We start from the raw sequence: 24,405 nt of genomic DNA on the forward strand, positions 1-24,405 counted from the left end.
GTGGGAATGTAAACTGGTACAACCACTCTGGAAATCAATCTGGCGCTTTCTCAGACAACTGAGAATATTGGTTTTGAGAAGTATTTCATATTCACAGAACAGAATGCACTAAGTTAAAAATTAACTCCAAACTCTTCCAAAAATTGAAGAAAACATCTAGCAAAATCCTTGCTGAACATTACAGAAGTTAGAAGCTGATGCTACAGCAAACATAAAAATGCAAAAGAACCAAGAAAACTCTGAGAAAGAAACACAAACCAGGGTGCCTGCCACACCTGGACTGGGGAGGGTCTGAGGGAAACCTGGGCTAACTTACAAGAATTTTTTTTTTTTTTAAGGCAGGGGAAAACAACACCAAGGTGGACAATTTACACACCCAGACTTCAAAGTCAATTGAAAGGAAGAAGGAAAAGTGTGCAACTGGATTGGAACAGGTTTAGTAAAGCAATGGGGCAGAACTGAAAGTCCCAGGTAAATTTGTACTAGACAATTTAAAAGAGGGACAACAGAAAAAGTCAACTTCAGATTATAACCTCATACCATACACAAAATCAATACAAAGTGACTTAAATGGAAAGAATCTCATGAGGTCTTTTGTTTTGTTTTGTTTTGTTTTGTTTTTTGTTTTGTTTTGAGACAGCATCTCACTAGGTAGCCCTGACTGGCCTGAAACTTGGTATGTAGGTCAGACTGGCCATGAACCCGAGTGCATGGTTTATACCATGACAGCTGGCAGAAAATCCTTAACTGAAAAAACTCTCTAAGCATTGAAAGAGTAACTCTGCTTTGGCCAGACAGATTATCCAGGTTAAAAAAGTAAGACCCTACCTCCTAGCAGAGGAGCATAAAGGCCATGGGATGGAAATTACCACTGTGGCCATCTGTAGAAGAAGAGATCTGACCCCTGTGCCATAATTCCAGTTTAAGTCATCTCTGTGAATATACAATTCCCACAGTGCTCTCTCTCGAACTACAAACTCTAGATGGAAGGGACTGTCATCACTGGTTTAAGAGTGTCTACCACAGTGAGCACTGTTCTTAGACAAGACTGAAGATGTAATTCAGTGGGATGATTTGCTGAGTGAAAACCAGTCTTAAAATATACTTCAATCTAAATGTAATAGTTGGTTTCTTGATAGCAGATATGATCATAATCCATTCTGTATATGTCACTCTCCCAGCAGAGACCAGGACTTCTAAGGACAGCCTCAATGTGGACAGTTGCCTGGGAAATATGCCAGCTTTTCTATAGTAAGTGTCTACAAAGCCAAAGTGTTTAGTTTATGGAGAGGATGCAGGAAAATGGCTCCTTTCAGCACTAGCACACAAATAAAGTTTTCCTTTTTTTCCCATCTATTTATTTATTTATTTATTTGTTTGTTTGTTTGTTTATTATTTATTTATTCATATAATTTGTGATTTATTCATTTTGTATCCCAGCTGTAGCTCTCTCCCCACCCCTTTTCAAACCTACTCTCCCTCCCTCTTCTCCTCCCATGCACCTCCCCCAGTCCACTGATAGGGCAGGACCTCCTCCCCTTCCATCTGACCCTAGCCAATCAGGTCACATCAAGGCTGGCTGCATTGTCTTCCTCTGTGGCCTGGTAAGGCTGCTGCAACCCCTCAGGGGTTGGTGATCAAAGAGCCAGCCAATGAGTTCATGTCAGAGAAATCCACCATTCCCCTTACTAGGGAAACCACTTGGACATTGAGCTGCCATGGGTTATATCTGTGCAGGGGTTCTAGGTTATCTCCATACATGGTCCTTGGTTGGAGTATCAGTTTCAGAAAAAGATCCCTGTGCCCAGATTTTTTTGTTATGTTGCTCTCCTTGCGGAGCTCCTGTCCCCTCCAGGTCTTTCTATCTCCCCCTTCTTTCATAAGATTCCCTGCACTCTGCCCAAAGTTTGGCTATGAGCCTTAGCATCTGCTTTAATACCCTCCAGGGTAGAATCTTTCAAAGGCCCTCTGTGGTAGGCTCCTATCCTGTTCCCTGTTTTCTCCCTCTCCCGATGTCTGTTCCATTTGCTTTTTGGAATGAAGATTGAAAATCTTACTCAGGGTCCTCCTTCTTGCTTAGCTTCTTTAGGTGTACAGATTTTAGTATGTTTATCCTATATTATATGTCTAATATCCACTTATAAGTGAGTATATACCATGTGTGTCTTTTTGTTAAACAGCAACAAATCAACTAATCCAATTAAAAAAAATGGGGTACAGAGCTAAACAGAGAATTATCAATAGAGGAATATCAAATGGCAGAGAAACACTTAAAGAAATGCTCAACATCTCTAGTCATTACGGAAATGCAACTCTAAATGAACTTGAGATTTCACCTTACAACCAACAGAATGGCTAAGATCAAAAACTCAAGTGACAACACATGCTGGAGAGGAGGTGGAGAAAGGGGGAACCCTCCTCCAATGTAAACTTGTATAAGCACTCTGGAAATCAATCTGGTGCTTTCTCAGAAAATTAGGAATAGTGCTACCTCAAGATCCAGCTACACCACTCCTAGGCATATATCCAAAATATGCTTAAGTACACAACAAGGACATTTGCTCTACCATGTTCCTAGAAGCTTTATTTGTAAAAGCCAGAATCTGTAAACAACCTACATATCCCTCAATGAAGTAATGGATAAAGAAATTGTGGTACATCTACACAATGGAATACTATTCAGCAATTAAAAACGAGGAAATCATGACATTTGCAGGCAAATGGTGGGAACTAGAAAAGATCATCCTGAATGAGACATACAAATAATTAAATTAACTTTCAGAATGAAGGTAGGGACACATTTCTTTTAAATCATTACTTCTATGGCAATACCTGCCTTCTGAAAGGTGACCCCCCTCTCCCCCAAGTAGAGCATATCCTCACACCCTTTACACCTTGAGCATCTCAGGTGTGTCTGCATGCTGTACTCAACCATCCACTGGAGTTTCTATTTTCCCCTAACCTACACATTACTCAAAGGGACAGAGACTGCTTTCATTTAGGTCTTCATGTCCCACACCAAGCATAGAACAAGCATATGGAGGACATCAATGACTAAGAGACAGCATGAAGTTTATGTGGCATTTTCAGAATCACATAAAAACTTATCTTGTAGTCCCCAAATTGGAATTATTGATTCTGCTCTTCCGATTTTTTAGTCTTATAAACTTGGTAGTAGTATTTAATCTGTCTAAAATTCCATTGCTTTAAAAGGAAACAATTCTCACACAGAATACTGTGACGTCTACGATACAGGACAAATAGGAAGCTCTTAACAGACAGAGCTACAAAACAACTAGGGACCAGATCATCAAGGATTTGGGTAAAGACTCAACATGAACTTATAAGTCAAGGATCATGAAAAAGTACTAACAGGGATGAGGAACTTCTTGATTTCTTCTAAGGCATGCCCCATCCGGGCATACGCTTCAGCTGGGGGAGCGAACACTTCAATGAGCACATGCAGGTCATCATTGAGGTGGAAGTACTTTGCTTCTCCACTTTTCCTCAGCTCTTCCTCCTGAAGAAGAAAATCATGTTTAAGATGTGTTATTTTCAGACAGGAAAAAATTACCTAAAACTTATTTGACATATGTTTGTCATGAAAGATACAGCAATTAGCACCCCAGGATGGTTAAAAACTACAAATTTGATCCTATTTTTCTCAGAAACCCTAGACAAGCATCGTATCCTGCAGTCTCCCCTACTCTGATACTGCCCCTAAGGAATCACCTGTCCCTGACTACCTGCTGATTCTTGTCAGCTCCTTCCTTCCCTGTTACCTGCACCAGCTATGCACAAACTTCTGTTCTTCTTCTTGGCTAGGTTCCCAGCTCACTTCTATAGGAGCTTGCTGTTTTAGGCATGCTGACACCAAGCATTCACCACAATCCGAAATGTTTAAGCTCACTGCATTCTTTCGATTTTCCCTCATTAGCAGGAGACTGACAGCGCAGACCCTGTATGCCCATCTAGTCTGATGATGTGTGAAGGGCTATATGCTCTTCATTTTCTATCTCAAACCTCAGCTGAATTGTGAAGGATATCTTGTGACTAGTCACTATGCAACCCAGAGTGAGTTCCAACAATATGTCCCATGACTTCAAAACAAGGGAAATGTACTGTTTAGGAAAGGATAAGCACTCTGGGATTTTGTGCTCATATCTCAAATCCCATCTCGACTTAACTGTGGAGAGGTGCCTTTACCTTATCAGGAAGAATTTTAACATGGGACAGAACTAGTGTAGTGTTATCTGATGGGGCTGTTGACATCAGACTCCTCAAAACAGTGTCCAACATGCTATCTACAGCAGGACACACCCGTACCATAGGTGATGTGGGTAAGATGCACATCACTATGCCTGACATCAACTGAAGGCCCAACCAACGTCCAGAGCATCACTGGAGCTACAGGAAACCCAGCCACTGGTAGGCATCAATATGCATCATCAACGTAGCAAATGAATGAACTTGAGTTTGGGTTAATTTTGCTATAGCAGCGAACACCATTAGAATTTAAAGTGATTTTTGTTTTTCAAATGTGAGTTTTAACACTAAGAGCTATCTCTTTAGAAACAAACAAAATTAGGTGAGATATATGCAGGCTAAAGTCAAACAAGTAAAAGGATCATCTGCAATCAATATCCAAGCAGTACAGCAGGAAGAGCTGGCTATGTGCCAGCAAATAGAATAATGTTAGTACATACCTAAAGGGAAATATGTTACTTAAGCTATCACCTGTGGCTGCTTTTGGTGACGCTTTTAAAGGTTTAACTGATAGATCACATAAATGGAGGCAGCAAGTATGATGATGATGAGGAGGATAATGATGATGATGATGATTAGGAGGAGGAGGAGAATTCTGGGGAGGAGTAAAGAGGGAGCTTTGAAAAAGAATATAGCAGAGAGCTTGCTATGACTGGGATCTTGAGTTTCCCTCACAAGTTCATGTTCCCAAAAAGGTGACTGAAGAGGTGGGCTTGAACGTAGGGACAAGAGCTTCAGATGATTGGAGGTGAGCCCTGGAAGAAATATTAGTTACCAGTCCCATCCTCTGTTTCCTGCTTCCTGGCCATGAGGGAGAGCTTTTACTGTTCTATACTCTAGGCATGATGTGTTGTCTCTCTACAGATCCACAAACAATGGTGTCAACACATCCTAGGGTAGTAACCCAAAACTATGGTCCAAAACAAGCCTTTATTCTTTCATAAGCTCATTATTTCATGTATTTGCTATTTGAAATTGCTACAAACTAACACAGAAGAGCCAGAAGTGCTCTCAGAGGTTTTACTGAGTGTGGCAAAGAAGAGTATAAGATCCAACACAGAGAAACACAGTTCAGTCTCTTGTATAAGATTCGAGTTGATGTCTGGGTAACAGTGACAACCTGAGAACTGTATTTGCAACATCTGGGAAGAGATTCAAATAATTCCAAATACCCAAATGTAGAAACAGTCTTTCATACCCAGATGTCTATCTAGTGAACATCTACAATGCCTGAACCACTGAGGCAGCTCCTCAAAACGAGACAGTAGTTGTCATGGTTACTTTTCCCTTTTGCGACCTCCTGGCCCATGCTCATAGCCTGCTTGCTCCCTACTCTAGAGTAGTAGCCTACAGGCACACAATAATAGTCAAACACCTAGTCTTCCCAGCCAGGATCTAGAACATTTTTCTAGAGAGATGTATAATGAGAAGAACTCTCTGATGAGATGAAGAATTGGCAGACCTGACTCTGATGCAATGCTAATCTCAGGTCCATAAGGCACAGTAGGGCCCATGAAATCAAGGGGCATGGACTTCTGGTTCTATTCCATTGACAGTGATTGGGTGGAGTGGAAAATATACAATATATTCTCTTCCTCATTACTCTGCGGCTTGACAGAATGATCAGCCAAGTGCAGGATCACCTTACATATTTGGTGACAGACCCACATGGTTAGAGACAAATGGGAGAATTATGAGCAGGTGGCAAGCTTTCTGGGATTGAGGTCTAAGCTTGTAAATAGGGTGCCCTTACGGCAAAGGCAGAATGAGCCAAAATGCCTCAGTGACAGTCATTCTGAGGACTACTGTAGCAGAGTCTGCATGCTTCCTTCTTCAGACAACTCAGTGCTGCTCAGGCTATACATAACGTTACCAGAGTGACATGGATAGGGGTGATTCATTATTTCTTCTTGAGGATAACTGGTTGCTGTCCTTGTTGTGTGCCAAAAATACCAACAGCACCAAACAACCACAGCCGTATTAGAGTAATTTAGAAGCATCACTAACGGTTGATAGTAAGCTGTGTGAGGCTGGTACATGTCCTGTTTTCCACTTCCACTAGTGCTACTATGAGAGACACATGGTGTCATTAAGAGTTAACCTAATGATATAGCTGATTCCTATGGCTAATTCAGAGAATGACCCAAGTTCCTAACATGTACAACAAAGAAAATGTTATAATCTATCACATCTTCTAAGTATAACATGGATTGGGGGCAGAGTTCCTGTACTAGGAAAACTACGCTCAGATGAACTTTGCTTGAGAGGCAACACTTCATTTAAGTAACTTTACATCTAAAACTCATTATTTAATGTTTCAGAGTGGGTGATTTTGAATGTGGACTTGATTCTCAGTAACGTACATGTCTAACATTAAGAGGTGTGTCAACAGAGAACAAGGTAAGAGGTGCTGTTAGTGAAAATTCCTCAGCAGTTGAAACAACTAATCAATATAGTAACTCAATAATTTTTAACTTCTCAAAATAGGGAATACAATACAAATACTTTTTAGACTGTGAGGCAATTATTAGAACATTTGAAATCTTTTAAATATGATAAAATGAGTGTATCAAATAAAGGTCAGGAAAAGAAGTCAATGTGCATATACTGTAAGTCAAGTCCTAACATGTATCACTTAATGGCTGGAAGGCATTGTAAGAAATACATTATTGAACCACCGTCTCCTGTGAATACTGTGAAGCATCTCATAGACTCCAATAGCCCCAGCACTGGGCAGCAGAATCTTAGACCACACAATCTTAGACACATGGTCCTTTGTAGACCACACGTCCTTATGTAGTATGTGGAAGTGGGTGAAAGGTCTCTACAGTAAAAAAGTCTCAAAGGAACTAATTTAAAACATAATGGTGGGGAGTCTACGGGTAACTTTTCTTTCCCTCACTGCAAAAAGCGATAAGGTACACTCAGAATAAACAACAAAAGCACTACTGTTTGATTTTGTGCATGAATCTTAAATACTTAAAAGTGGTAAGATACTATGTTTGGGATCTGAACAGAGAAATCCAGTCTTCAACAGCATCAAAATATAACCCTTTATAAAACATTTTTCTACAATTCTATCTGAGCTTCTACTTAGCTCTTAGGCACTAGGCATAACACAACAGGCAATAAACACAGTAGTCATAATAGTACATGGCCAACAAGGTCGCCACTGTCTATGGCCAATATTACCTTTGCCTTGTCTCTCATGGAACCTTTTCCAAGGATGGACATTTTTGTCAACGTTTCTTCTTGTAAGCGCTTCAGGGAATTGCCACGCGGACCCAAAAGCTTCCCCACAAAGTTGAACTAGGAAAAACAAACCGGCCAGATTTGTAACATTCAAGTCTTAAAGTAGTTTAACACCAGCCTTGACTATTGGGAAACAATGCCAAACAGCACTCATCAATAAAAAGTACTTAATGTTCCTGCTACAGAGATCAGACTGTGATATTTTCCAGACCACAAAAGTGGTGCCAAAGGTGTAAAATTTAAATAGGAATCCTTTGTACTAGCCATTTCGGTGACAGCGGTAATTGGGAATTTCCTAGCATCCACAAGCAAGGGAGGATTAGCATACACGTGAGAAAAATGGTACACAAGCCCTGGAATGGGACACATGAGTTTTCCTGCTTTGTCAGCACTTAGGTTTCTCACTCAATGAATGGACTGACCCAGGTGAATTCTCGGTCAGTAATTGAAAATGAATCACAATGAAATAACTCTTCCAAAATAACGCGAAGTAAGAATGCAGGAAATTCTTGAAATAAGACATCTATGGTTTCTAATTTAATAAGCAGGGAGGAAGTGAGTTACTGGGCACATATCCAGAGGTTAGACTGCCATGGTTTACACTGGGAAGCATCCTGTCTTCTATCTTCTTGGTTCACTCTCCTGTACAATAGACATGAGGACAGGAGCCACAATTCTAAGGTCATCTTGAGGACTACATGGTTCAGTGAGCATGAATAATTCTAACAATACTTAGCATTTAACACACATGCAAGAAACACCTTGAACAAAAAAATTATAATCAGAAATATTGAATACATTTCTAAAGCTTTCCCTTAATTGAGATAAATTACAAATATTTCTGTATATAAACCAGAAACTCAACCGGCTCATCACTTATTTCTCTTTTGAAAGATTTCTGAATCCACACTCAGGACACCTTCTGCTCTATGCATGGTCTATGCCACAGCTGTTGCTGTTTTAAGGGGGTACAGTCGTAAGCAGTTGAACTAACTATGGCAATTCATGTGACTTTCTTGAAATCAATTAACACTTCAAACATCAAAATGGCATTTTTTTTCATACTCACTTTTTATTCTATTGGTCTTCAATCAAAATTCAAACTGTTTTTACTTTTACATGGAATCAGTCTGGTAGGGTCATCAAGCATCCTGAATCACCCATATCTGCCTATTCCCCCTCCCCCATCTTCCTAGAAGTTTCTATTCTTTGGACAGTAGATCCTCTGAGGTAGATTTCTAGGAGTCTCATGTTTATCCTGACTTGACTTTTTGGAGGGTACAACTTCATTCCTTATATAACATTGATTCTTTCATTTCCTCTGTGAAATATTTAAACAATAACAAGGTTTTCTCTTTTGATTATTTTTAAATTTTCATTCATCTCTCACCCACCCCTCTCAAATTCATGAACTCTACTATTGTTACATCTGTCCATCTGTCTGTCTGCCTGCCTGCCCATCTGCCCATCCATCCATCCATCCATCCATCCATCCATCCATCCATCCATCCAACCATCCATTCATCCATCTATTCACCTACCCACCCACACAGACACACAGTCGCCTAAGTTCATTTAATTCTGCTAGTATGTACATATACTTAGCACTGAACACTTAGGATTGAATTACTACCTACCATAGGAAAAGAGTAAACCTTCCTATAGTTCTTCATCTGGGGGTGGAACCTTGTGAGATTTCCCCCATCAAGGATAGCACACTAACTGGTGCTGTTATTAATCAGGACTTGTAAACATTTTGCTAATATTTCATGTATGCAGCTTCCCTGCCATGACTGGAAACTACTGTTTTACAGCTAGTGTCCTGGTTTTCTTACAATCTTATCATCCCCTCTTCCTTCATGTTCCCAAAGCATTATCAGCAGAGGCTGCACTGTGGATGTGTCAGTTGAGACTGGGCTCTCCACAGTCATTTATTCTCGTCATTTTGACCAGTTGTGGATCTCTATTGCAGTATCCATGTACTGCAAAAAAGATTCCTTGGTGAGGGGTGAGAATCACTTATGTGTGGGTATATGGACAAGTATTTAGAATGCAGTAAGAAATTATACTGGTTTGTTTAGGAAATTGACAGTAGTAGATTAGCTTCTAGGGTCCATGAATCCCCAGCCATGGGTGCAGTTGAGTAGGTTTACAGTAGCAACACAGATACTTCCTACTGACAGACCTAACTAGATAGCTATTGATTACCCTGAAAATATGTCACTATTGAATCACTGGAGGTGCCTTTTGAGCCTGTCATTGCCTTGTTTCTCTGGCTTCACAGCTGGGAGGAGTATCAGTTGTGTTTCTCCTTTTGCAGCTCATGGAGCTCCTTCTGATACCATGAGAGCCAGACCTCAGGGAGAAAACTTCTAGGTCAGTTCTAACTCTATTCCTCCAAGTCCTTGTCCAAAGTGTGTGTTGTCTCCAGCAATAGGGTCTAATATACAAGTTAAAGAGGGTAATCAAGTGCAATGGCAAGAATCTATATTAGTTTTAGAGTTCCTTGATCTCCCTTGATCAATAAATAGAAGGGAGATTTCCCTTGCCTGTCACTGGGATTTTGTTAGGTTGTATTTGACTCCTGAAAGAACACTATCACCTTGTATAGTGGAACTCCATTTAAATGATACATATGTACATTCATGCATGTAGATTATGTGCATGTGTATGTATGCATATATATATATATATATATATATATATATATATATGTCTGTATTTTAAAGTAAGCCTATAAAATGTTTCCTATGGATTCCCCCTTCATTACTGATCTCTCCTTCCTACGTCTTCCTCTGTATTATCCTTCCTTCTCTGACTCATAAATAAGTCCCCCATCATAGCTTTCTCTTTATCCCCATTCATAGCACACAGGTCCTACTCTTCTCCATCTTTACGTCCCCTCATCATGGTTTCTTTCTATTTTCCTGGCTTCTTAGTTACTCCGGGTCACATCTCAAAAACTGAAGATTTGGATGAAGATCCACAAATAAGAGTGAACATGTAGCATTTGGCTTTCTGAGTCTGAATTACCATACTCAGTGTAATGTGTTCTAAGTTCTACTCATTCGCATGCCAAGTGTCATGGTTATATTTCCCTTGACTGCTGAATAGAATTGCATTGTCTATGTTCCACATCTTCATCATTCATCCATCCCTGCTACAACGGTCCCTTTCTGGATGACAGCAATGACTTTAACAAACACAGTCTCTCCTTAGTGAATTCAGGGTTCAACCTTTAGTATTGCAACTATGTATGCAAGACAGATAGGAAAAAAAAAAAACAATACATTTCAGCATTTATTTGTCCATTATGTCAACATGTACTGAATAATTTCATTATACATCTGCATTAACAAATGAAACTGCTAGCATTTCTTTCTAGAAGCAATGATTTTTCTCCAGATGTCAATTACACAAGCACACACACACAAACACACACACACAAACACACACACACACACACACACAGAGAGAGAGAGAGAGAGAGAGAGAGAGAGAGAGAGAGAGAGAGAGAGATAACAGGCAAAGTTCCACAACCACTAGGATAGCAAATGGACATCAGTAAGTGTTTCCCAACAGAGAGTGTACATGAGTTCCAATTGTCATGACCTTCACTAACGAAGGCCAACTGCCCTCCTACACATGTGATATAAAATTTTTCCCTGAGGACAATTATATCCAAACCTCAACAACACAAAGGGCTTTAGTTAAGAAGTTTTCCTTAATTGGGTACTTACCAAAAAGTGACTAGTCCAATGCATGGATGTTATCAACTCTAACTCAACACTTTCCTTTACCATAACAGTTTCAAAGCCATTCTTTTTCAGAGCTCCAAGTCCAGAAAGGCCAACCACCTCCCAGTACCTCAGTGGCTCAAGTCTACAGACTGACTTCCCTGGAAGATACTGGCCAGGCCTTCAGTGTGCACAGCCCTACCTACAATGCCTGTGCAGAGAGCATATAAGTATTTAAGGAACTAACTATATTCTAGCAAACTCATACTGGAGTATGCTTAAGTCTGTCCATTTTTCTTTAGCCCCACATTAACTTAACCATCCATCACCTACCTCCTCTCATAGATAACCACTAGAAAGGCCTTACTCTCCATCTCCTCCTACTTACTTCCATCAACAGAGAGGGGTCTTTTTTGAAAAAGAAAGCTGGCGGGTCTGGAGAGATGGCTCAGAGTTTAAGAACACTTGTAGTTCTTCCAAAGGTCCTGAGTTCAATTCCTAGTAACCACATCGTGGCTCATAACCATCTATAGTAAGATCTGGTGTGCAGGCAGAATGTTGTATAAATAATAAATAAATCTTTAAAAAATAGTTTAAAAAAAAGAATGAGAAAGCTGGCAACAGCAGGACTCTGATTAGAACACACTGGTATTACTATTCTTAGAACCTATGTGCTAATATTTAGCATTGGCTGTGAAGGGCCTTTCTCATAGAATCAGCAAATCTATAGCCACCATGCCCCAGCATAGCCCATGCAGCTTGGCCGTAGACAGCTGGAGAGAATTATTTCTGCCCTGAAAATGGAGGAACAGCTGTACTTGCTACAAATCAATACTCTATCCCAGAAAAACTTTAACCCCATAGCATCCCTGGCACATACAGTAAGCCACAACACTCAGACATCTGAAACAGCATAAGAGTATAATTTAGTCACTGAATTACAAAGATGGACATTTTCTTGAAGGATCACTCTGTCCCCAGAGCCCATAGGGAGAAAGAGAATACTTAATCCTCAATTCCTGGTAAGCTGGGGACAAGTGTGAAGCTGTCACTGTGGAGATACACCCAGAACTATCTAAGCAATCATTAACCTCCAGGAAGAAGGGAATGCTGAGTGAAAGAAAAAACAGCCCAGAGCCATGCTGCCACTACTGAGGTCTGCTCAACAACAAGTGACACATGCACTCAGATGATGATGTCTACTTAACGGACTGAGGCACAGAGCAACCACTGAGGCCACTGTGAACTCTTGATACTGGAGAACATATTTTACTCAACTTGTGAAATCTCCATGCCCAAACAAACCCTAAAACGAACAAAGTGTAGGGGGGGGGGGCAGAAGAAATAAAGTAATGATCTTCGTACCAGGAACCTGAGCACCTACCTATCTCTTGTTGTTTATGCTGAGAAAGCCACATCTATACCATATAACATAAAAACACTCTTTGGACAAGAACTAAAAAGAGAACTTCAAACCAGAAGGTCCGGTCACTGGGGTTGATGCTCACAGGGACAGCACTTGACTAGCATGTAAAAGGTCTTGGGTCTGATCCCTGACAGCACAAAGCAAACAAAAACTTAAAAACCACAAATGTGCTCCCAGTTTTGAGCCCTGCTCACTCTAAGCTAGTCCATGGTGAATCAAACAATGGTTTCCAGACTGTGCCTTGCCTTGAGTAGCTCCATTGTGAGCCATGTGCTGGAGAATAACTCTATATCCTGCTTGTGACAGTGAACAACCATCATCTGTCCAAAATCAACCACAGTGCAGACTGATAGCTATGGTGCTCCCACAAGGAAAGCATTGTCACCTATAGTTTGCCAAATACGGTCAGAAGTCCCTGACTTTATCAGAAACCTCAAACCTGAACACACCAGACCAAGGATGGATGAAAGATCATGTAAGAGGAAATAAAGCTGAATATCTGTCTTTTGTCCCTCATGTCTAGAAAAAGCCATATCTTTCTCAACCTGTGTTCAATCCTCTAGACATACTTACTCAGTAGAAGGAATGAACTGAGTTCCAAGTTTTGAAATTCACAATTGCATACACACACACACACACACACACACACACACACACGTAAATTAAAATCTTACATAAAAAAGGCACAGTGTATGATAGGCCTCTATTAGGAGAACACAGCAGTAGCCATGTACCCCTCACAGACCATCCAAACAGATGTCGATTTTTTCTTGCCCATTCTGTGTGTATCCTCAGCAATGATTTATCTGGTTCCCTACAGACACTTGTTTTAGCATCTTTATCAGTTCTGTGTTTGCCTTCAGTAGCTTCAGTAGCTCTGTCTCTTCTTCAACAATCCCTCACCTACTCTGCAACATCATTATATACCACTGTATACAGTATAAAGTTAGCATTAAGAATGGGCACTAGAATAAAGAGCCTAGGGGTCACCAGCAGCCACACAGTTGAGCAGAAGCATAACCACTTGGTGAACTGAAGCTAAAAAAAGGGACCAGCTTGTGAGCTCACTGGCACTTGGAAGTTTCTGGTGCATTTCCTCACAGCAGTCGCCTCAATAGCACTTGTGACAGCTGATGCCTTTGATCCATTAGGTTTGGAGTAGGTGGTTGTGAGCCACTAGACATATCTCCTGGGGGACCAGAACTCAGATCTCAGGAAGAATAGAAAACACTCTTTTCCACTGAGCTATCTCTATAGCCCATGTACGTTTTAAATGGTACTAAGCCATTTGATCCAACACACAACACACATGGAATATGATGTTAATGTTCTATTACAGATATTGGAAACTTTTCCAAGATATTATAAAAGTCAATAAGAAACAGTACAAGTGAAGATGGGGATAAGTTTTCACCTAGCCTTAATGACTTCACTAAATAATTTGGGAGAGAGAGCTCCATTCTACTATTATCTGGGTCAACTCTGTTACATTCAAATTATTACAAACCAGTGTTGCACAATAGCCATTTTGTTTATCTGCTTACAATTCAGAAAGTTGCACAAGGAGAAAGAGGAGCATCTGGGGCCATCTGCTGTTGCTATAACAAAATGTATGAGTCTGGGTGGTTTCAATGAATCAAGGTTCTAGAGGCTGAATGTTTGAAATGAGGCAGCTGCACTTGAAAAGGGCCCCTTATTGCAAACTTACACTGCAAGAACATAGAAGGAAAACAAGCAGAAGTATGATGCAGAACCAGCACAAGGAGACAGCCCCGCTGTGTAAACAAACAACTCTCCTGGTAACTAAGGTAGCCCAGAGAGCCAGAATTCACAATTTGTTAATGACCTCATCATTTTTTTTTAAAGGCCCCTCTTCTCAACAACCCGCAGAAAAACAGTCCATTTTCCATATGGGTCTCAGAAGACCCACTGAAGTTGGGAAGCAACGGACAGGCTGGCAAAGCTTGATACAACAGCCAGGCTCATGGGAATAAGCAGATTACCCACTCTCTGCCCATAAGCCAGTGCTGGCTGCCTACAGAGCACCACAGTCCTCACTGGTTTCAAGGATTGTCCTTCGGCTATGTCCGCGACTTTACTACAACAGTGAGTGGGCTGGCTGGCTGGCTTAGGAAAACTAACATTGTCAATTCTTCCAGCCTAATCTCTGGCACTGTCTTGCCCATGCTGGTAGTAAAGGAGGCTCCATATCATGACAGACAAAGCATATGTGTGCTGGTTTGGAGTCATGTGGCTCAGCTCAGCACACTTCTCCACCATAGACAGAACTGATCAGGCAAGCCAGGCTCAACCAGGCCGACTTAACCACTTCAAACACTGCGGTGTTTTCTAAGACTTTGGAAGCTGCTTTGCTTGTTCAAGTGGGAAAAGGGTGGCAGTCTCTCTGATGTTAAAGGCCCTCTCTCACTCATCTTTGTACCTCAACAGCAGCCTAGAACAAAACCTTGCTTATAAGAGGCAAGCAACATTTCATGCATACAACACTGAGTAAATAACACAAACCAAACATAATACTCAAGTTCTGTCAGTAACTACTGAGGTCTTAAATACAACCAAACGTAGAATACACCATAGAAATAGGTGGAAAGAACCAGGTTTTTAGAACCAGGTTTCCAGGTTTCTAGTGCTAACAAACTGAGAGTATCTTTTACCTGAGATCTTATGAAACCTTAATGTGTATTTAAAATTCTGAAAGTAACTATATATCCTAGGATAATATAAAACAATACAGTATCACACTATGTAAATATATTCTCCAAAGGTGAGACTAAATTATGCTAAAGAACAAGAGAGTTCAGGTAATTTTTTAATGTTTTAGCAGAGTTGAATGCACACATTGCAAAGGAATTTACGAGTCATGAAACTGAGACACTAAGGAGCAGGTGGAAGCAGACCCATGGGTATGCTGCATGTAGATGGCCATCGTCGACACCTGTTTATCACCATCCGTGCATGCCCAGGCTCCGGTACCATAACATATGAAGGTTTATACACACATACATTTACCTCTTTAAAATCCCACTGCTGTTCTACCATTGGTTGAAAAAAATCAATAGTAACAATGTGTGTGTGACTCACCAGAACAAACTGGATGCAGAGATAGTTTCTAGTGAGGAAACTGTTCTTAGCGATTCCCACTGCCCTTGGAACTCTCTCTCCAAATAACCTCCCATCACTTCTTCAAATTCTGTCCCACCACCTCTCTTACATTATTCACCCTTTCTAGCCTATATTATTTGGTGAAATGTGTGCCTTCCACTGGTAAAATTACGAATTCTCTTAGTCTAAAATAGAACCCACTTTGATTTTCTATCTTCCTTGCATAATAGCTTCACTGTAGATACTTATGAAATTAAAGCTTATTTTCCCCTCAAATTTAATGGCATTGTTCAACAGTTTATGTCATTTATTTTTTTGCTACAGAGATGATGGTAACATATTTATGCTGCCAATAAATGCTTTCATTTAAATGTCTTAATTTTCCTAGCAAACATAACTATTACTGGTTGTAGATTATAGCACTGCTCCATCAAGGTCTGCTTTTACCATGGAATTTGTAAATGGTAGAGGGCAATGCACTCAGATGTTACCAAATCTTTTTAAAAAAATTATCAGTGGAGCTTACAAGTAAGTTCTCTAGATTATATGAGCAGGAAGCAAACATGTAAACTGCACTGTACACGTGATACACACTTCAGAGACTCCTATCATACATATCCTTTATCTCCATTTGCTCAAAGTTGGATTTGCCAGAGGAAGATGTAAGAAACGTTAGAAATGTTAGCTAGAAAATGTTAATCCAGAAAATCAGAGATGATAACAGTCTGATTAAAGATGCAGAGGATTAACTGCAGGATTTAAAATCAAAGGCAAGATATTGATATGGATAAGAGGCTCTTACCACAGTGTGGCTGAGGGATGACAGTATTCTCAAACTAATCCTGACAAGAAAACACAGAGAGAAAAGTGAAGGGGAGTTAAGGTAGGGAGTAAATGCATAGTACTTGAGGAGTGGGTGGGATGGGGTTTAATGAAGAGGTAGCATGCCCTGGATTTGGGCACAGACACTTAAAGAGATTGTAGTACTTACTGTTCACTAATATGAAGAAAAACAAAACCATAGGAAATGATCCAGAACAGTCAAGAGCACCTGTGGAGTTCAGTTACGGCCATCAAACCTGTCTACAATGCATCCAAATGGAAGAGCCAACGGGTACTTGGCAGGATGCTTAGAGAAAAGCTGACGTGCCAAGAGCTAATGAACACGAGAGCTGCACACGAGACAAAGTCAAATGAGTTCCAAACACAAGCTTCTTTCTACTCTGCAAAAAAGCTTAAGCATAAATGCTTTCTGTGCTTTGTGTTGTGTAGCTGTAAGTCATTACCTGTTTTGGTAAGTGTTAAATTTAGTTTGTGGTAGGAACTACAGTGGAAAAGGAGCAGCTGTGATACGGGTAGATTGCCTCTCCAACTCTCCATCTCTGTCTGTGTCTCTCTTTCTTGGTCGCACAGTGTGAGCTGCTCTGCACATCACGGCGGATTGAAGCCTCTGCACCTGTGGCTCAAATCTGCATCCCTACCACCTCGAGTTCTGGGCATTTCTATACATCAATCACTACAAATTCTAATACACATATATATGGAATCAGCATCTTACTGAGAAGCCTGTGGTTCCACATTCACTATATTGGCCAAGACTGCCAAATTGCAGAAATGACCAAGGTACCCATCAATGAATGAATGACTTAAAAAATATGAAATATATACATAGTGGAGCACAGTGAAGAGTTAAAATAAAAATCACATCACTGTGAAAACTGAGATGAACATAGATTTATACTAAATAAAATAATCCAGCTAGAAAGAAACAAATCCCACGGTCTCGATGGATTCTAAAATAGGTGGGCACTTAAAGACTGGGCAGGGAAAGAGCAAGAAAGGGGAGATGCTGGTAACAAGTTTTTATTAACCAGGAGGAATTTAGTTTGTGCTATCAACTATATTGCAAGAAAATGAAATTACCAACGCAGGTATCAAAATAGTTAGAAGGAAGGATATTACATGTGCTTACAACAGAGATGTCTGAAGTGATGGCCAATTTGTTGGATGTTGAGAATCATACTATATGACCAGAGATAAAGGACCATGGAGTCATGGAGTACCCGTTCAGGCCTGGGGCTCATCATCAGTTCTAAAAGTTTAAATTTTTAAAAACTGCACAGTTCCCCATAAATAAATGAACTCCCAGTTAAAGGAATAGAGATAATTAACTGCAAGCATTACCATCTTATTTCTACAGGTAAGCTATCAGTTTCTCATTTAAATTAATAGTTCACATCAATTTTGGGGAAAGAGCTGTCTGAAAATCAAACAGGGGCCAGGAATGATGACTTTTAATGGACTGACATGTCATACATTCACCATCTGGAGAAACCAAACCAACAACTTCTGAGTATACTACCGAGTAGTTGGCTTTGAAACCGCCTGTGATATGCTCCAAGAGAGAAAGAAAGGAAGAAAGTCAAAGATAGGAAGCTTACCTAAAACACAGCACAGACATGTTTTATGTTTCTTTAATCTCAAAGATTCTTAGTCCAAGAGTGCCTGCGAGAAGAGCAACCACTTTGCTTTCCCAACACACAATCTCACAAATTTTTAATAAGACTTTTTAAACACAAACTGGAGTGACCATATTAGAATACTGAGAGATGTCCTAAAATAGTCATCAAATTAATAAAATTAAGAATTCCCCTCTTGGAGGCACTTAGTCTAACTGTAACTTGATATGCCACCTTTGACTGATATCCCTGGGAGGCCTGTCCCTTTCTGAAAGCAAATGAAGGAGGAGTTGATGTGGGAGTTAAAAAGGTATACAGACAGGGAGGGAAGGAGGAACAGGACACTGTGTTTGGGAAGTAAGAAATGAGAAAATAAATTAAAAACGTTAAAAAACAATTAGCTGTCAGGGAAATGCAAATCAAAACGACCCTAAGATTTCACCTTACACCATCAGAATGGCCAAGATCAAAAACTCAAGTGACAACATATAATGGAGAGGTTTAGAGAAAGGGGAACCCTCCTCCACTGCAGATGGGAGTGTAAACTTTACAACAACTCTGGAAATCAATCTGATGCTTTCTCAGACAACTAGGAATAGCGCTTCCTCAAGATCCAGCCATACCACTCCTAGGCATATATCCAAAAGAGGCTCAAGTACACAATAAGGACATTTGCTCAACCATGTTTGTAGCAGCTTTATTTGTAATAGCCAGAAGCAGGAAACAACCAAGATGCCCCTCAACTGAAGAATGGATACAGAAATTGTGGTACATCTATACAATGGAATATTACTCAGCAATAAAAAACAAGGAAATCATGAAATTTGCAGGTAAATAGTGGGAACTGGAAAAGATCATCCTGAGTGAGCTGTCCCAGAAGCAGAAAGACACACACGGTATATACCCACTCACATAGACATATAATATAGGATAAACCTACTACAATCTGTACACCTAAAGCAACTAATCAAGAGGAAGAACTCTGGCTAAAATGCTCAATCCCCATCCCGAAAGGCAAAGAGGATGGACAGCAGAAGAAGAAGAAAACAGGAAACAAGTTAGGAGCCTGCCACAGAGGGCCTCTGAAAGGCTCTGCCCTGCAGACTATCAAAGCAGATGCTGAGACTTATGGCCAACTGTTGGGCAGAGTGCAGGGAAGCTTATGAAAGTGGGAAATTGTAAGATCTGGAGAGGACAGGAGCTCCACAAGGAGAGCAACAGAACCAAAAAAATCTGAGCACATGGGTCTTTCCTGGGACTCATATTCCAACCAAGTACCATACATGGAGATAACCTAAGACCACTGCACAGATGTAGCCCATGGCAGTCCAGTGTCCAAGTGGGTTCCATAGTAATGGGAACAAGGACTGCCTCTCACATGAACTGATTGGCCTGCTCTTTGATCACCTCCCCCTGAGAAGGGAGCAGCCTTACTAGGCCAAAGAGGAAGGCAATGCAGCCACTCCTGATGAGATATGATAGACTAATAGACTAGGAACAGAAGGAAGGAGAGGAAGACCTCCCCTATCAGTGGACTTGGAGAAGGACATGCATGGAAAAGGGGGGAGGGAGGGGTGATTGGGAGGGGAGGAGGGAGGAGTTAATGAGGGGATACAAAGTGAATAAAGTATAATTAATAAAAATTAATAAAAAATGAAACTATCTAAAAAAACAATTTTCTAATTGTTATTCATTTTTACATGCTAGCAGTTCCATATATATATATATATATATATATATACACAGACACACACACACACACGTGCGCACACACACACACACACACACATATATATATATATATATATTCTGAAGTTGGTCGGGGGAGGAATTTTTGCTTCTTTTTTTCTGTCTGGTTCTGAAGACTCCATTAACCCAGATCAAAATGGTAATTTTTTTAAAGTTCTAGAAATAAACCATTCATGAATTTTAAGTAACTTCTGCAGTAGTATATTACTATAATCATTTGATTTTGTTAGTTATTGTTGTTAATCTCTGACTGTTCCCAATCTACAAGCCAAACTTTTCCATGGGTAAATGTATATGTCTGATAGTAAAACAGGATCTATACAAGCTGAGCACTCTGCTGTCTCAGGCTCCAGCAGAATATCTTTCCATGCATGTGCCAAGCATGAGGAAGGCCAAATGTGCACACAGAGAACCAGACATGAAGTCAGAACTCAGTAGGTCAACATTACAACTCCATGTTTTATCGTGGTCTACAGCATTCCCTTCAACATGAGACTGTATGTGCCATGCTTCCTCAAACAGAACCACACATTCTTTAAGACAGCTCAAAAGTCACTGGAGTCTAGAAGAGTGTGCATCCCCACTAGCTCAAGCAAATCCCATTAACCAATTCCTTCAATCCTTCATGTTTTCTGTTAAATTTTGTATATTTTGTTGAACTAATCTTCCTGACCAAATGAAATGGCTTGTGATTTCCCGAATGTGTCTGACCTACATAGCAAGCCTTCATGTCAGGAGGAAACACCAAACATCAACCTGTCTTATTGTGATCCTGACCCAGCTGACCTCTGCAAGAGATAACCTCCTCAAAGCAGCACTCCTTAAATGTGCCACAATGACCCTCCTGTCCTTCTAAAGCCAGATATATTCTGAGCATTAACTATTCACCTGTACTTCCTGCTCAAGCGAGTTTGAGACCAAGAACTGAATACTAATCTCTGCAGTTTTCCCATAACAAACGCAGCCCAGAAAAGACCCTCAAATGTCAAACATCAGACCAGTCAGCAGGAGAAAATTATGCGATGACTTGAAGGCTCTTTATTAACTACAATTCCACACACAGTTCTCTCTTGCTGCCACAGGTCAAAGCCGATGGCCAGCACCAACTCTACAAGGAACTGTATTCTCCACACAGCTATTCCCAAGGGGCAGCCATTACTCCTAGAGTTACATGACACTAGCAGGAGACCTTCTACAGCTCATACACACACTCACACAAAGTGTGAAGTGGGTGGCTAGGTGATGCTGATTGTAGATATCCATCCTGCCCTGACACTATAAATGAATGCAGTGTGTTCAGATCTGCTACTCACAGAAATTACACATCTTCTCATCTCATCAAAGCTGATACTGAAAAGGAATATTTGAAGTTTTGAGATACCATTTCATGTAAGAACTTCATACAAGATCTTATTACAACAGAGTGTCAATTTCAGGGTAATTATCCTGTACCAGAATATTTAATTAAAGAGAGTTGCTGTGTCTGCCCATCTTTCCATCCATTACACAGTGACACAAAGAATCTATGAAGAAGGTTTGCCTGTGCCATCTTTGCTCAATAGTGTGTCTGTCCCTAAAGTGGTCATAACTAGCTTTCTATTTATATTACGATATATATGTCTATCTTTGTGGGTAACGCTGATCACAATCTGATGCCTATGGGTGTCAACCATAACTTTACAAGTCTGAAGAAAATAATGATTGTGAGCCCTGTACAGTGATAGAAAACAGTTAAATTCTGAAATACAGTCAAGACTTGAAACAAACAGCCAGATAAAAACCTACTAAGTTCAGAGCCTTTACACCTAAGAAGCAAGGCCTGAGACAGCTGTAGTGCTAAAATGTGAAAGAAGGAGCCCAGAAAGGGGTAGAGCAGAAGATCTGCCAACATCTCTGGCTGCCTAAGCCAGAAGCTTAAAAAAGAACTCAACTCTTTCTTAATAGTTTACAGTCTGAATATAATCTAGTTAATTAGCTAACAACAATGCATCAGTGTCCTTCAGAGAACTGTAACAGAACTGAGGTCTACCAGAATGTACATTTATAATGTCCAGGATACAATCCCAAATTACACAATGTGACAGACAATACAAGATAAAAGAGACCAGCCTAATACAATGAGATGATCAAGACTTCAGAATTAAAAGACCAGGAATTCCAGCATCAGCTTTAACTACCCTCAATGGCATAAAAGGAAGTAACACTTGTGGGCCTGGAGACCTGATCAACCCAGAGAAGCCAAGTAAAGCTGCGTACAATAATCTCCATCTGTAATCCCCAGAGAGGAGAAACAGAGACAGAAAATCCCCAGGGGCCTGTGCGTCAGCTAGCTGGAGTAAGCAGCTGGGACCAAACAAAAGAGCCTGACTATCTCTAACAAGGTCAAAGGCCAGGACCCACCCAAGACTGCCCTCTGGATTACACAAAAACCATGGTGCACTCACGCACGCATCAAGAACCCACACACACACACACACACACACACACACACACACACACACACACATACACACACTAAAAAAAGTGTACATAATTCTTGAAGTAAATGGGATAAATGAAACAAATAAGAAAAATGTGCATGAATGCACACACACGCACACAATAGACCCCTAAGGAAACAGAAACAGTCATTAAAAGTCTCCCAACCAAAAAGGCCCAGGGACAGACAATTTTAGGGCAGATCTCTACCAGACTTTCAAAGAAGACCTAATACCAATACTCTTCAAATTATTCCACAAAACAGAAGAAACACTGGCAAATTCATTTTATGAGGTCATCACCCTGATATCCAAACCACACAAAGATTCATCAAAGAAAGAATTTCAGACCAATTTCCCTCATGAACATTAATACAAAAATACTCATTAAAATTCTCTCAAACCAATTCCAAGAACACATAAAAAACATCATCCCCATGAGCTAATAGGCTTCATCCCAGAGACTAAGGGATAGTTAAACATACAAAAATCCATCCATGTAATCCAATATATGAACAAACTGAGAGAAAAAAACCCACATGATCATCTCATTAAATGCTGAAAAGGCCTTTGACAAAATCCAACATCCCTTTATGATAAAAGACTGGGAGAAAAGAGGACATACCTAAACACAGTAAAGGCAATTTACAGCAAGCTGATAGCCAACATTAAATTAAATGGAGAGAAACTCAAAGCAATTCCACTAAAATCAAGAAAAGTCTGCCTACTCTCTCCACATCTATTCAATATAATACTGGAAGTACTAGCTAGAGCAATAAGACAACTAAAGCGCATAAAAATTGGAAAGAATGGAAAGAAGTTAAAGTATCACTATTTGCAGATGATATAGTATACGTAAGTAACACCGAAAGTTCTACCAGGGAACTTGTAGAGCTGAAAAAATCCTTCAGTGAAGTGGCTGGATACAAGATTAACTTAAAAAAATCATTAGCCCTCCTGTATACAAATGACAAATGGACTGAAAAATAAATTAGGGAAACACCACCCCTCACAATAGCCACAAATAATATAAAATATCTTGAAGTAACAAGTGAAAAACTTGCATGGTTAAAACCGTCATGTCTTTGAAGAAGGAAATTGAAGAAGGTATCAGAAGATGGAAGATCTCCTACGCTCATGGATTGGTAAGATTAACATAGTAAAAATGGCCCATCTTACCAAAAACAATCTACAGATTCCATGCAATTCCCATCAAAATGAACTGATTTTTCCTAGCAATCTTTAATCAGATAAAATGCTGGTGTTTTCAGGACCAAGACTGAAATGTCAGGTACAAGCAAAAGATACCACACTGGAATCTCTGACCAAGTGCTTCTCAAGAGTGGGTGTTCTTATTTTTTAACTTAAGGACTAATTTGTATTTGTGGAATCACAGCCATTAGACTCTAAGTTTAACCAATCAGAAATCTAAGTAAAAATTATATAGACTATCTTGCATTTTAAAGGACTAATGTTTTTCTCTTAAGACTGTCTTACAAATGGGATGAGCATTTGATGTAGGAGAAAACAAGAAACAGAACAGGAGCCTACCACAGAGGGCCTCTGAAAGAATCTCCCTAGCAGTGTATCAAAGCAGATACGGAGACTCATAATCAAACCTTTGGCAAAGTGCAGGGAATCAAATGAAAGAAGGGGGAGTTAGTATGACCTGGAGAGGACAAGAGCTCCACAAGGACCAAATATATCAGAGCACAGGGGTCTTTTATGAGACTGTTTTTCCAACCAAGGACATGTATGGATATAACCTAGAACACCTGCTCAGATGTAGCCCAGGATAGCTCAGTATCCAAGTGGGTTCTCTAGTAAAGGGAACAAGGACTATTTCTGACATGAACTCAATGGCTGGCTCTTACACACACACACACACACACACACACACACACACACACACACACACA

At 40.2% G+C, this 24,405-nt stretch overlaps 1 protein-coding gene across 2 annotated transcripts in view; it reads right to left on the reverse strand.

Annotated features, from left to right (window-relative positions):
* The window catches only part of Khdrbs3 (KH RNA binding domain containing, signal transduction associated 3), a 168,126-nt gene that overhangs the window by 81,559 nt on the left and 62,162 nt on the right, over window positions 1-24,405 (reverse strand). For both annotated transcript variants that reach the window (XM_055626569.1, XM_055626568.1), the window contains exons 3-4: window positions 7,459-7,575; window positions 3,374-3,520 (exon numbers count right to left, since the gene is read on the reverse strand). In XM_055626569.1, coding sequence (XP_055482544.1) covers window positions 3,374-3,520; window positions 7,459-7,575 — 264 coding nt within the window. The remainder of the gene's footprint in view (window positions 1-3,373; window positions 3,521-7,458; window positions 7,576-24,405) is intronic.

Source organism: Psammomys obesus, unplaced genomic scaffold (genome assembly GCF_907164565.1).
Source record: "Psammomys obesus unplaced genomic scaffold, mPsaObe1.curated_primary_1811, whole genome shotgun sequence".
Classification (NCBI taxonomy): domain Eukaryota; kingdom Metazoa; phylum Chordata; class Mammalia; order Rodentia; family Muridae; genus Psammomys; species Psammomys obesus.